Genomic DNA, 12557 nt, shown 5'->3' with positions numbered 1-12557 from the left:
GGCAGTGGCCATCTTGAGTAAGAGCAGATGATTCATGCATTATTTACTTCCTGAAATCCAACTTCCATTAGCTCAGACATTGGCTAAGCTGACAACTTTCCCTCCCCTTCTGAAGACCCCTGGGATGTATGACATCATTTGCCTAGGCATGAAAACCAGGAAGTAACTGAAGAAATTTAAAAAAAATGTAAAACAAGTAAATATGATATACTTTCCTAACCATTTAGTAATGTAGTAGCATAAAGATTCAAAATAGTCAATGTTGATTGAGAAAGTGAAGTTCCACTTCAAAGCATCCAGTTAAAAGTGGCCAAACATGTAGTGTCTTTACTGCTTAGGCATAGTTCTTGCAACAACTAAAACTACCCATAAAACAATATGCAGTGCATCAAAAAGAAAGTACACCCATGGAAATTGTTGACTTTTCAACATAACTGAACCGACAAACATTAGATTTTTATTCAAACAGTTCCTGCAGAAAAAACACACACAAAATTTGCATTTTCAAAATTCCCAATTCAACCAAAATATCAATAGATGTAATGGTCTAGTAAGGACACCTTTGACTTACGAAGCTGGTTTGACCACTTTAGAAGAAATTACTTGTAGGTGTTTTGTGTAATTATCCACCAGTTTCTGACATGGACTCTGTAAAGTTTTTGACTACACCTTTATGCAAAATTCTAATTGCAAGATTTGTGTTGGTTTACACAACATGTTAGGGATCTTACTAGCCTAGTCCAGTCCATTGACTTTCATTTCTTTCTTTGAGCCACCCTGTGGTGTATTTCCAGTGTAAATTAAACTTTTAGACAGATATCCTCACATTCTCATCAAGTACACTTTAATATGATGCAGAATTATTTGTTGATTGGATGGCTGCAAGTTGCCCATGACCTGAAGCAGAAAAGAAACTTCAAACCATGCCATGCTTTATAGTTGGGTTGCATTTTCTGCATTTTCGTTAATGTACTATATGCTGGTCATATATTATACAATTTTCTTGCTCAATTTCCTTTAGATTTACCTTCAACTATGTAGTGCAAGGGCCTGCCTGATGACATACAAATTGAAAGTGTTTAGATTTGACCTCATATCATATGGTTTTGGTAAATCTAAAGGAAGGTTGTATAAGAAAATTGTTTAATGTATGGCCAGCCTTAGGTTATAGCAAAGGATACATGTCAAATGTAGCCTCCCTGGCGGTATTCCCGAGTGTAGCTCAGGGTAAAGTTTCAGTACCACAAGCGGTAACCCCGAGCTACACTCCGGAATACCATGCGGCACTGCTCCACGATCCCTCGGTCACTTACCTTGTCCTGCGCTCCCACGATGTCTCTCCTGCAGTGTCCCCGGCAATGTAATCCGGTGGATGCCGGCATCTGTCATCTGGGTTCCATCCCCTGCGAGCATCAGGACGTATGGGGGACGGAACGGTGGGAAATTCAAAAATGACAAAAAGTGACATTCACTAAAATCACTAAAATTACTGTATCAAACCATTTCACATACATTTTGTCCCGAGTGCTTTGTCCTGTGCCCTGCCTACATTTTTACTGTTCTTTCTGCCTGGAAACTGAGAAACGTCCATGGCGTCCAAAAAGCGTCCCTTTAGGTCAAAAGCGGTTTTAGACCAGCTAGAGAACAGCGATAGTAAATCAGAACCACTTGCAGAATTGAGTGATAATGATTCGTGGGGAAATTCGTCATCAGACACTCAAAACGATTTTGCGACTTTGCTCAGTGATGTGCGAACTTGGCGCTATATTTCAAATTTCAGTGTTTTTGGTTTGATTATATTATTGAATTAAATTTATTATTATTATATTATTATTTTTTATGATTAATTATTAAATTATAATTTATGATTTTGTGTTTCAAGTTTTATCATACCCAGGATGTTTACTAGACTCTTGTTCGGACAGATTTCAGTGAGTTATTCCTAAAAATTACAGGCCTACAATAAAAAAAAAACATATTTCCATGCAAAAAAAGGTACCGCTTTCAGCACCAAAAATATGAAATAATCATACCGCCAGGGAGCTTAAGTGTCATTCATCCAAGTAATATTTATTGTAGATTGAAAATTAAATTCCATTTTTTTACTATAACCATATGTTTGCTTTAAACATCCCATTGTTTCTGATTTAGAAATCCTGTTTAAATATTCACACTAAATCTTTATATATTTTCTAATATTTCACATCACAGTTGGATATTCTTTTGGGAGAGATGTGTGAAAAGGAAAAAACTGCAGTCATAAATGATAACGTTCACAAATGTTGCATCAACTCGTATGCTGATAGAAGACCATGCTTCATGAAAATGGAACCTTATCCTAAATATGTAGCAGAAAAATGGGATGAAAGTCAGCTCCACTTTTCTGCTGACTTGTGTGAGGGTTCAGCAGATGACCAGCTAAGGAAAAAAATTACGTAAGTTGTAAAAAAACAGTCATGAGAAAATTTTCACAGGACTAAAGACTGACAAAGAGGCTATAAGGATTGTCTCTCAACACAATGCATGCAAACATGGGCTAACTTGTGATTCTATGGTGTGTAATTTACATGTCTTCCCTTTTTAATTGTTTGTACTCTGATTCGTCAGTGCTAGCTTGCGCTAAAATTAACCCTGCCTATTGTTTTATTTTCTGTTCAGATCTGAGAAATGTATAATATTGAATGAAGTTTAGTTCTTCATTAATGAAATTGTCCCCTAAAAATGTCACCAGATCCAAATTTTTCTTGCACTGGGGGAGATTTACTAAAACTGGAGCACTCAGAATCTGGTACAGCTGTGCATGGTAGCCAATCAATTTCTAACTTCATATTTTTCAATTAAGCTTTGACAATAAAACATTGAAGCTGATTGGTTGGAGTTGCGCCAGATTATCCACGAACACTTTTTAGGAAATCTCCCCCATAGTGTACATAGGGCCTTCAGGAGTGTTAGGTAAGGTTTGAACCCCTCTTAGGTTTGCTGTGTCTCCATTTAGGAAATTCACCCTCTGGTAGGAATGCATCTGTAGAAAGGGGACATGGCAGAGAATCTGTGTCATGATCACATGCAAGAGGCAGAGCAGGTGTCAGAGAATCATCATTTGGGTCATAAGCCAAAGACCGTTAAAGTAGCAGTAGAAGTATCATTATGCAATATTCAGGATTCATGCATGTAGAACAATATTCTACCAAGTCAGGGGTCTTCAAATTTTCATAACAAAGGGCCAGTACACTGTCCTTCAGGCTCTGCAAGGACTGGACTGAGGCTAGAGGGAGTAGAAAATGTTCTGGTGTCAATGGGAGCAAACAATGCCTCATTGCTGGTGTCAGTGGTAGAATTAGTGCCACATCATTGGTGTCATTAGCAGGAATTATGCCCATTCATTGGTGTCAGTGGGAGGACATATCCCCAACGGTTGGTGTCAGTGAAAGGAATAGTGCCCCATCGTTGGTGTTAGTGGGAAGAATTGTGGCCCATTTTTGGTGTAGTTGTGAGGATTTGTGCCTCTTCATTGGTGTCATTGGATGGAAATATGCCCAATTATTGGTGCCCCTTTATTGGTGTAATTGGAAGGGCATATACCCAGTTATTGATACCCCTTTATTGGTGTAATTGGAAGAGCATATGCCCAATTATTGGTGTCAGTGGATGGATGGAATAGTGCCCCAAGGGCTGGATAAAAGCAAGCAAAGGGCCATATCCAGTTCTTGTGTCACAGTTTGTTGACCACTGTGCCACGGAAACAGGATGAACTCAATTAGATGGCCAATCACCCTGACTGGTCACATGATCAGGTACAGGTGAGACTCATTATGAAATTCAGTTCTGCAGAACTATAACAAATCTATTCATTAAAGCAAAGGCCACAGTGACAGACCAGGTAAGTCAAGCTTCCAATGCTAATGTGGAGCGAGACTGAATTGAGCACCACACGAATGTATCAAAGTCCACAGGTACCACAAATAAACAACCAATGCATTTTAGAGGCTAATACCTGCCCCCTTCATCAAGATTTAAGGCTATGGATTGACCAAAAAAAGGGATTGTTTGTCCTTTCAGAAGACAGAGGATCTGGGTGATACCTAAATGTTACATTGTTTTTTAAAAATAGTTCACAGGCATGTTAATCAGCAGCTGGTCTTTGCAGAGACCTCGGGGAAGGCTCAACCCCTCCTCTGCTCTATCTACAACAAAAAAATTCTTTAGATATAATTTGGGTTTGTGTCCATGTATCTTTCAAAACCGCACTCTATCACACCTGCCAACTAGAAGTAATTAATAACTACCTAACAGGAACTTTTGCAACCTTTTTGCAACCTTAAATTGGAACATACAATAAGAATGCATGAGGTCATACATTTATTTTCCTAACATTTTGCTGTGGCTTAATGTGATGTAATTTTATTTACAGATTGTTGTTGGAATTCATGAAAATGAAGCCTGACTGTGGAAGTGAAAAACTTAAAGAGGTTATTGAAGCCTTTAGAAAAGTTTGTCAAAAATGCTGCTCAGCAGACGAACACCAGTCATGCTTTGATAGCGAGGTATGTAATGTGAATGCTGTGCAATGTATATAATGCCAACTACAATGGAACACATGCTTCAATGAAGGTGTATATTTGCATTTTGTCCAAATCTGTTCTTCATGCACAAAAGGTTCTGTTTTGCAAAGGCAGAACTGTTAGCTAAATATAAATTGTGAATTTTGTGACTCCCATATCTACAGTGTTGTCATGAGCAGTCAAGCCACTGTAAGTGTAATTCAAGTGACGTTCAATCAGCATTGTCCGGCTTACAGTAGATTGTGCCTTAAGTAATTGGTATAAATACAATGTTGCTAGAGATCTGATGTAATAGGTAAGGTTTCTTAAGCAATAGGAGAGATGTTGTCCATGCAAGCACAATGACCACCTTCTAGCAGCTGGGTCTGCTATCCCTACAAAATTCAGCTTGAGGAAATATTGGATTGGTGCACGTGGATGCTTCTTATCTAGTAGGGTTCAATAGAAACTGGAAAAAGCTTTCTAATTCATCCAGCTAATGTTCCCACAAACATCTGCACTGTCTCAGAGACAAGATATTAATGGCCAACTTGGTTTAAATGGCAAGATACAGAGGATATAATATGTCTACACACCCGTTAAAATGTCAGGTTTCTGTCATGTCAGAACTTTTTCCACCTTTAGTGTAACCTATAAACTGTACAACTCAGTTGAACAATGAACTGAAATCTTTTAGGTGGAGGGAATTAAAAATAAAAAACTAAAATAATATGGTTACATAAGTGTGCACATCCTTAAACTAATACTTTGTTGAAGCACTTTTTGATTTTATTCCAGCACTCAGTCTTTTTGGGTATGAGTCTATCAGCATGGCACATCTTGACTTGGCAATATTTGCCCATTCTTCCTTGCAAAAACACTCCAAATCTGTCAGATTGCGAGTGCATCTCCTGTGCACAGGCCTCTTAAGACCACCCCACAGATTTTCGATCGGATTCAGGTCGGGACTCTGGCTGGGCCCTTAAAAAACTTTAATCTTCTTCTGGTGAAGCCATTCCTTTGTTGATTTGGATGTATGCTTTAAGTCGTCATGCTGAAAGATGAAGTTCCTCTTCATGTTCAGGTTTCTATCAGAAGCCTGAAGGTTTTGTACCAATATTGACTGGTATTTGGAACTGTTCGTAATTCCCTCTACCTTGACTAGGGCCCCTGTTCCAGCTGAAGAAAAACAGCCCCAAAGCATGATGCTGCCACCACCATGCTTCACTGTGGGTATGGTGCTCCTTTGGTGATGTGCAGTGTTGTTTTTGTGCCAAACATATCTTTTGGAATTATGGCCAAAAAGTTCAACCCTGGTTTCATCAGACCATAACACATTTTCCCACATGCTTTTGGGAGACTTCAGATGTGTTTTTGCACAATTTAGCCGGGTTTGGATGTTTTTTTTTTGTTAGAAAAGGCTTCCATCTTGCTACTCTACCCCATATCCCAGACATATGAAGAATACGGGAGATTGTTGTCACATGTACCACACAGCCAGTACTTGCTAGATATTCCTGCAGCTCCTTTAATGTTGTTGTAGGCCTCTTGGCAGCCTCTCAGATCAGTTTTATTCTCGTCTTTTCATCAATTTTGGAGGGACATTTTGGAGGTTCTTGGTAATGTCACTGTTGTGTCATATTTTCTCCACTTGATGATGACTGTTGTCATTGTGTTACATGGTATATCTAGTGCCTTGGAAATTCTTTTGTACACTTCTCCTGATTGATACCTTTTAACAATGAGATTCCTCTGAAAGCTCTGTGGACCATGGCTTTTACTGTAGAATGTGACTAAGAAAATGTCAGGAAAGACCTACTAGAACAGCTGAACTTTATTTGGGGTTAATCAGAGGCACTTTAAATGATGGCAGGTGTGTACTGACTCCTATTTAACATGATTTTAACATGATTTTGAATGTGATTGCTTAATTTTGAACACAGCTACATCCCCAGTTATAAGATGGTGTGTACACTAATGCAACTACATAATTTTAGTTTTTTATGTTTACTCCCCTTCCCCCCCTGAAAGATTTCAGATTGTTTTTCAGTTGAGTTGTACAGTTTATAGGTCACATTGAAGGTGGAAAAATTTTTTAAATGATTTATTTGTCTCATTCTTTTACGTCACAGAAACCTGACATTTTAACAGGGGTGTGTAGACTTTGTATATCCACTGTATGTCTATTAACTGCCTATTATATCAACTATACACAGATTAAGCTACACTAATTAAAATGCTGCACATACCGTATAGTGAACTGATTTCGACCTATCTTAAAAATGTACTGTATAACAATAAATATAACAGATGCTCCCTGTATGATACTGATTATAGCAAATACTCACTCTGTAATTCTATCTGCTTGATATTGTATTTGTTGAGTTCACCCTGGGCCTCATTTACTAAACATATGAAATACAGTGATGCAATCCTGGTTACCTTTAAAGGGTCAGTCCACCCAAAACTGATGCTCCAATTTTTGGTAAATGCTGAAAAGTTACGCCAACTGTCATTTTCTTCGAACCTACTGAAAGTTCGACCGCGAACTTCGAACATGGACAATTTACTGAGCAGTATGTTATTGCATCTGAGTATGCAGTAAGATACCGCTCAGCTACTAAAATACCGCATGAGTTATATTATTAATTCATGTGGTATTTCTAGTAGTGAAACATTCTTTAATGATTCAGCTGTCAACGAGGTTCCTCGCTGACAGCAGAATGTCAAAAGAGTTGTCAGCATTGGCCAAAAAATTTTTAAAAAACAGTGTGGGGTCCCCTTCGGGTCTGGTATGGATATTGAGGGGAGCCCTCATGCAAAAATTTAAAAGAAAATGGTGTGGGGTCCCCCCACTAGACCCTCTTCCGAGCATGCAGCCCAGCAGGTCAGGAAAGGGGGGGGTGAGCGTGCATCCCCCTCCTGAGCCATATCAGGCCACATGCCCTCAATGTGGGGGGGGGTGCTTTGGTGCTTTCAGTGAACACATGAATGGCCCATGTTCGAGTCGAACTTATGTTCAACTCGAACATAAAGCCCATCACTAATGAGCTATATGCACTGGAGTTCCTGGACCTGCACACCTCTCAAAGCCAGTATGAGGAGATCCTGCTTTCCTTGTTAGGTTTTTAATCTGGTTTATACAATATGATGGAACATAAAGAGGAACAAAGTTGAAAATTATTGTGGTCAAATCTTACTGACGGAGTATCTAAGACATGCAAGAAGTCAGGGTTGACACACTCAAACCTTATTTTTACAAAATACTGTCCATGTGACTTTGAAGAAAACACAGTGGGGTTGACTTACTAAAGGTAAATATACTGTGCACTGCAAGTGCACTGGAAGTGTACCTGCCATTTCATCTCAAGCGCACAGCAAGTGCAGTTGCTTTATATCAGATGCAATTCTCTGCTGATTTCTTTCATCCAATCATGTGCAAGCAAAAATGCTGTTTTTTTTTAATTTTCCTTGCATGCTCCCCTCAGATCTGGAGCAACTGCACTTTCAGTGCGCTTGCAGCTTCCAAATGCACTTGGAGTGCACTTGTGGTGCACAGTCTATTTGCCTTTAGTAAACCAACCCCAATATGTCCTATCATACTTAGGAAATCACTATTATCAGTGCATCTTTCAAATACTTGATGCTAAATAGTGTCTAACAAATATCAGGTAAAGATGACTTTTTACTAAAAGTGACTGAAATGTTTTGTATCTTTAATATTAAATGAATTCTTTTATTTGTGTATATTTTAGAAACCGGCCCTTCTTGAAAAAATTCAGGACCATTGATATGGAACAGGTAAATATTGCAGTATGTATGAATGTTATATGTATTTGCATTTCTACTTTGTAGACGTGAATAAGAGTAAGTGACCTCCAGGTATGGATATTTTTACATAGTTACGTTGGTCCAACTTGGACCATTGTAACTATGCATATACCATACTTGTTGAAGCTGAAATCACTGTATTACAGCTATTACAGTAATATCCACTAGCTTCCCGGTCTTGTGCTGAGCAGCTGCGCTACTGCATTGTGAACATAGGAGGTCACCCACTCAGCATGGGTACCATTCAAAGATGACAAGAACTCCATTCAAGAAAGATCACCATTCAAAGATCACAGAGAACGCAAAGCATCCTCTGATTGCACGAGGTGGAGAGGCGGGTCGGTGATGCCAATCTCTCCACCTCCTCTGATAAAAGAATGCTTTGAATCCATGGTGAAAATGTAAAGCATTCTCTGAATGGTGGCCGTGCCGAACAGGGGACCTCTTGTGTTTGGAAAGCAGCAGGGCAACTGCTCAGCTCAGGACCTAGAAGCTACAGTGTCCCTAGTCCAGCTGCAGTGTCCCTCTGTACCCCACCTGATTTTGACTGCACTCTGCAGAATGCCTAGATTCCCCTCAATCAAGTACCTTTCTGAAACTTGGGCTGTTTATAATGAACATGTTAAAGTTGAACCTAACTCACTAAGACAGGAGTTTGCTATTTTTGCCCCTCTCTCTTACAATAATGCTAAAAAATATATATATTCATTTTTACTTTTATGTTTCTTTTTGTGGTGGTTACTTTCTGTGTTGGTCTGTGCTTTGTGGTCTCCAGCCTAGGCCAGACCCAGCTATCTCCTGGGATTGCTATATCCCAACTATTCCAAGAAGCAGTGTGGTTGATTTACTAAAGGCAAATAGTCTGTGCACTGCAAGTGCAGTTGCTCTAGAGCTTAGTAAATGAAGTTAATTTTTAGCTTGTGAAGAATATCCAGTCGTATGCAAGGAAAATAAAAAAACAGCATTTTTACTTGCACACGATTGCATGATAGAAATCAGCAGAGCTCCCCTTCATTTCAAAGCTTCCCCTCATAACTAGAGCAACTGCACTTGGAGACCACAGACTATTTGCCTTTAGTAAATCAACCCCAATGTGTTACTAAGTCACAACTTTGCAGCGCATGTGCGCACACATGGTGAATTTCTGTGTGCACAAATGCTGCTGAGTGCTATAGTGCCCATCTCCCAGAAGTTGGCATCATTTGCACACATTTCGAGGAACTCCAGCGCATGTGCACTGATGGACCGACACTCTCTGCCAGCTCCCTGGAAGAGAAGAGTTGAAATGTCAGCAGTATTTAGAGCAGCTCAAGAAAAAAGACAAAAACGCACAAATCAATTGTTCCATTAAGAGCATATATGTATTGATACATTTGATTCAGTACAGTCTTTTAGGAAGTTTGATTAAGGGGATATTTTAGCTGGAATCATAAGTGCTTCTTCTTTTAACATTCATATGTACATAACCTTAAAAAAAAGGCAGATTGAACTAGTTTGTATTCTTTCAGCTTCACTATGATAGCATTGTAATCTCAAGACATGAGTTCTCCTATTCTTGACATAGAAGACGAGACAGACCAAACAAATAAAGTAGCATTGGGGTTTATCCATCTGTCACATTCTAGCAACCAATCAGATTTAAAACTGCAATGGAAAATGACTGTTGAACCTCCTCTACCACATATCATATATGTAAATCAAAGGTCTTTAAACAATGTGAAGCTCCCATAACCTTACTACTTTTAGTCTAATGGACCAGACTTATTTATGTTAGTTTCTATGCAGTATATAAACCAGATCTTTCCTTTCTTTTAACAGGCCACAAGCTGACAAGACACAAGAAAGCTTTGAGCTATTAAATTAAAGCCTTTTCAGCTGGTCATGATACATGTCTCTAAAGATTCAAGTAAAAAACTACCATTATTTTACTGCAAAACAAAATAAACTCTTTATGACTGAATGATCTTGGTGCCTGTTTTTATAAAATGTAGTATTATAACTGAGAGTTTGCAACATAACAAAATGAAGCAATTAAACCCTAAACTAAAATTAAAGATTTCATTTTAAACCTTTTGATATTCTCTTAGCAAATTATAATATATACATAGAATTCCAGGCATGGATATTTTTACATTGGTCCAACTTGTGCATATACCATACCCATGGGATCCCTCTAGAACAGCCTCTCAACCTTTCAATGCAGAGGAACCCTTGACATAACCCTTGACCCTTTCCAGTCTCAGGGAACTGTACATACCATACCCATGGAAACCCCTGCTAAAATGACTTTATTCACAATTCATGATACATCAGTGTGATAGTCAGAGGTAAGAATGCTCCTTGCACTTGTGGTCATTAGGAAGAATTACCCCCTTATAGATTGCTACAAAGATCAATGGTGTCAGTGGGAACTTACCTGAGAGGCAAAAATTGCTCATTGCTCAAGGAACCCCTGGCAACCTCTGGAGGAACCTTAGGGTTCCACGGAACCCTGGTTGAGAAACCCTGCTCTAAAAAATGGAAATCACTGCAGTGGGCACTGCTACTCCAGTGATCTGCATTAGCTCATGCCACATTAGCCCAGTTTACTACAAAGCAGGTAGTCTGTGAAAAACTTACCTTAAACTGCCAGGTCTTAAAATGTGTATACTTGGGTCTTACATTGTCCATAGGAAATAAACAACATGGAAACTGATCTTTTAGCTAATATTGAAATGGCCAAAATAATATGGATATTATTTACCCATATTTATATACCCCTAGGAAGTGCCTTTGTCTTGCATAGTTGATTTCTTGATCAAAATGGGCCTCATATATGAAAAGTGTTCTAGTCCAAAAATGTTCTTGTTCAAAATAACCAACTAGCTCACATTGGACTGTAAACAAGACAGTTGTAAACTGATTGCGATTGCTAACTACAACACTTTTCTAAGTTGTTCAGTCTGAGTTGATATAAGTATAAATGTAGGTACATGTAATTAGCAGGTATAGTTTGATAGAGTAAAAACAGATTCCATTAGAGAATACAATCTCACAGCTTCAGATTACAATATCATTCCAGAGATGTGGAGGAGAAGAAAAAAAGGGATAAGTGCTCAGCACCAATTTTTGCATTAAACTAAGAAGCATTGAAAAGATATGTTTTCATGAAATATATTAATAATCATACACTTGATAGGAAGGAGTATGCTGAAGGGATCACATTGGTAAGGAGCATCAGTGATGCTTTTACATAGTAAATGGAGTGAATATAAATTCAGAATAATCAAGATAAGAGAGGAGATGAGAGACTGGAGAAGGTTGGGTAGCACGGTAAGGATTGGGGTTGCTCACACTCCCTCATGGCTAAGTAGGAGTGGAAGCAGAATCGTTCTCAGCCCACGGTAGAAACTCAGATGAGTAGGAGAATATAGACTATGCGGTTCAAGTGTGAGAGAACAGGTCTTCTTTTTCTGCCTCCTGCGCCAACAGATGTTCTACATCTTGTATTGAGTCTACCTCATTAGCCCATTCCCAGAGGGAAGGCATGGTGATTGATTTCCAGTGTTGCCAAAATTTCCTTAGGAGGGCAATCCCACCAAATATGTAGCATGGTGCCTTTGAAGGCATGGCAAGTGTCAGGTATTGATGGGTTAAAGTGATGAAGAATTACTGGGCTTCTATACCATCCGGTTATCAATCGAAACTGTTTTTCTTGATGTTTGGTGGCTAGGGAGAGGTTGTGGGTCAAAATAGAAAATTTTTGCCAGTTCAAGAGAGAAATAGTGTGATGGAGCTCTGTTTCCCAGACCTTTGTGGAAGATCAAAGTAGGATACATTCAGAAGCAAGGAATACAACTGAGAGACCATATGGGTTGGATGGACTTCCTGCAAAAGCAAAGACTCAAAATCCATCGGCTGGGCAACGATGTATGGTAGTGAAGGAATAGGCAAATATATGACATGGCTTGCTGCCTCTGCAGCCACTGTGTTGAGTTGTGTATAGTCAGTTTTCTTTGGAACAGTTTTATACAAGAAACCAAATATAAGTTGTCAATGTATACCACTATATAGAAACTAGAATACTTTGAAAGCTAGCTGATATTTATAAAATGTCAGTCAGTTGGACAATGCACTTTAAGCTACTGCTAAAATGATCAAGGGTATTTCTACTTGGTAAAGTAAATTCACTATATCAAAGTTTTT

The 12557-nt window shown here is 38.8% G+C and overlaps 1 protein-coding gene across 1 annotated transcript in view; it reads left to right on the top strand.

Annotated features, from left to right (window-relative positions):
* The window catches only part of LOC149447635 (albumin-like), a 35345-nt gene extending 25013 nt beyond the window's left edge, over positions 1–10332 (top strand). The window contains exons 12-15 of the mRNA XM_089652328.1: positions 2212–2435; positions 4412–4544; positions 8297–8342; positions 10191–10332. Coding sequence (XP_089508454.1) covers positions 2212–2435; positions 4412–4544; positions 8297–8332 — 393 coding nt within the window. The 3' untranslated portion in view covers positions 8333–8342; positions 10191–10332. The remainder of the gene's footprint in view (positions 1–2211; positions 2436–4411; positions 4545–8296; positions 8343–10190) is intronic.
* The last annotated feature ends 2225 nt before the right edge of the window (positions 10333–12557 follow it).

Source organism: Staurois parvus, unplaced genomic scaffold (genome assembly GCF_062004578.1).
Source record: "Staurois parvus isolate SC_StPar_1 unplaced genomic scaffold, SC_StPar_1.0 ptg000679l, whole genome shotgun sequence".
In the NCBI taxonomy this organism is placed as follows: domain Eukaryota; kingdom Metazoa; phylum Chordata; class Amphibia; order Anura; family Ranidae; genus Staurois; species Staurois parvus.
Note: the sequence above shows the minus strand (reverse complement) of the source record. Positions and strands in the feature narration are given on the sequence as shown.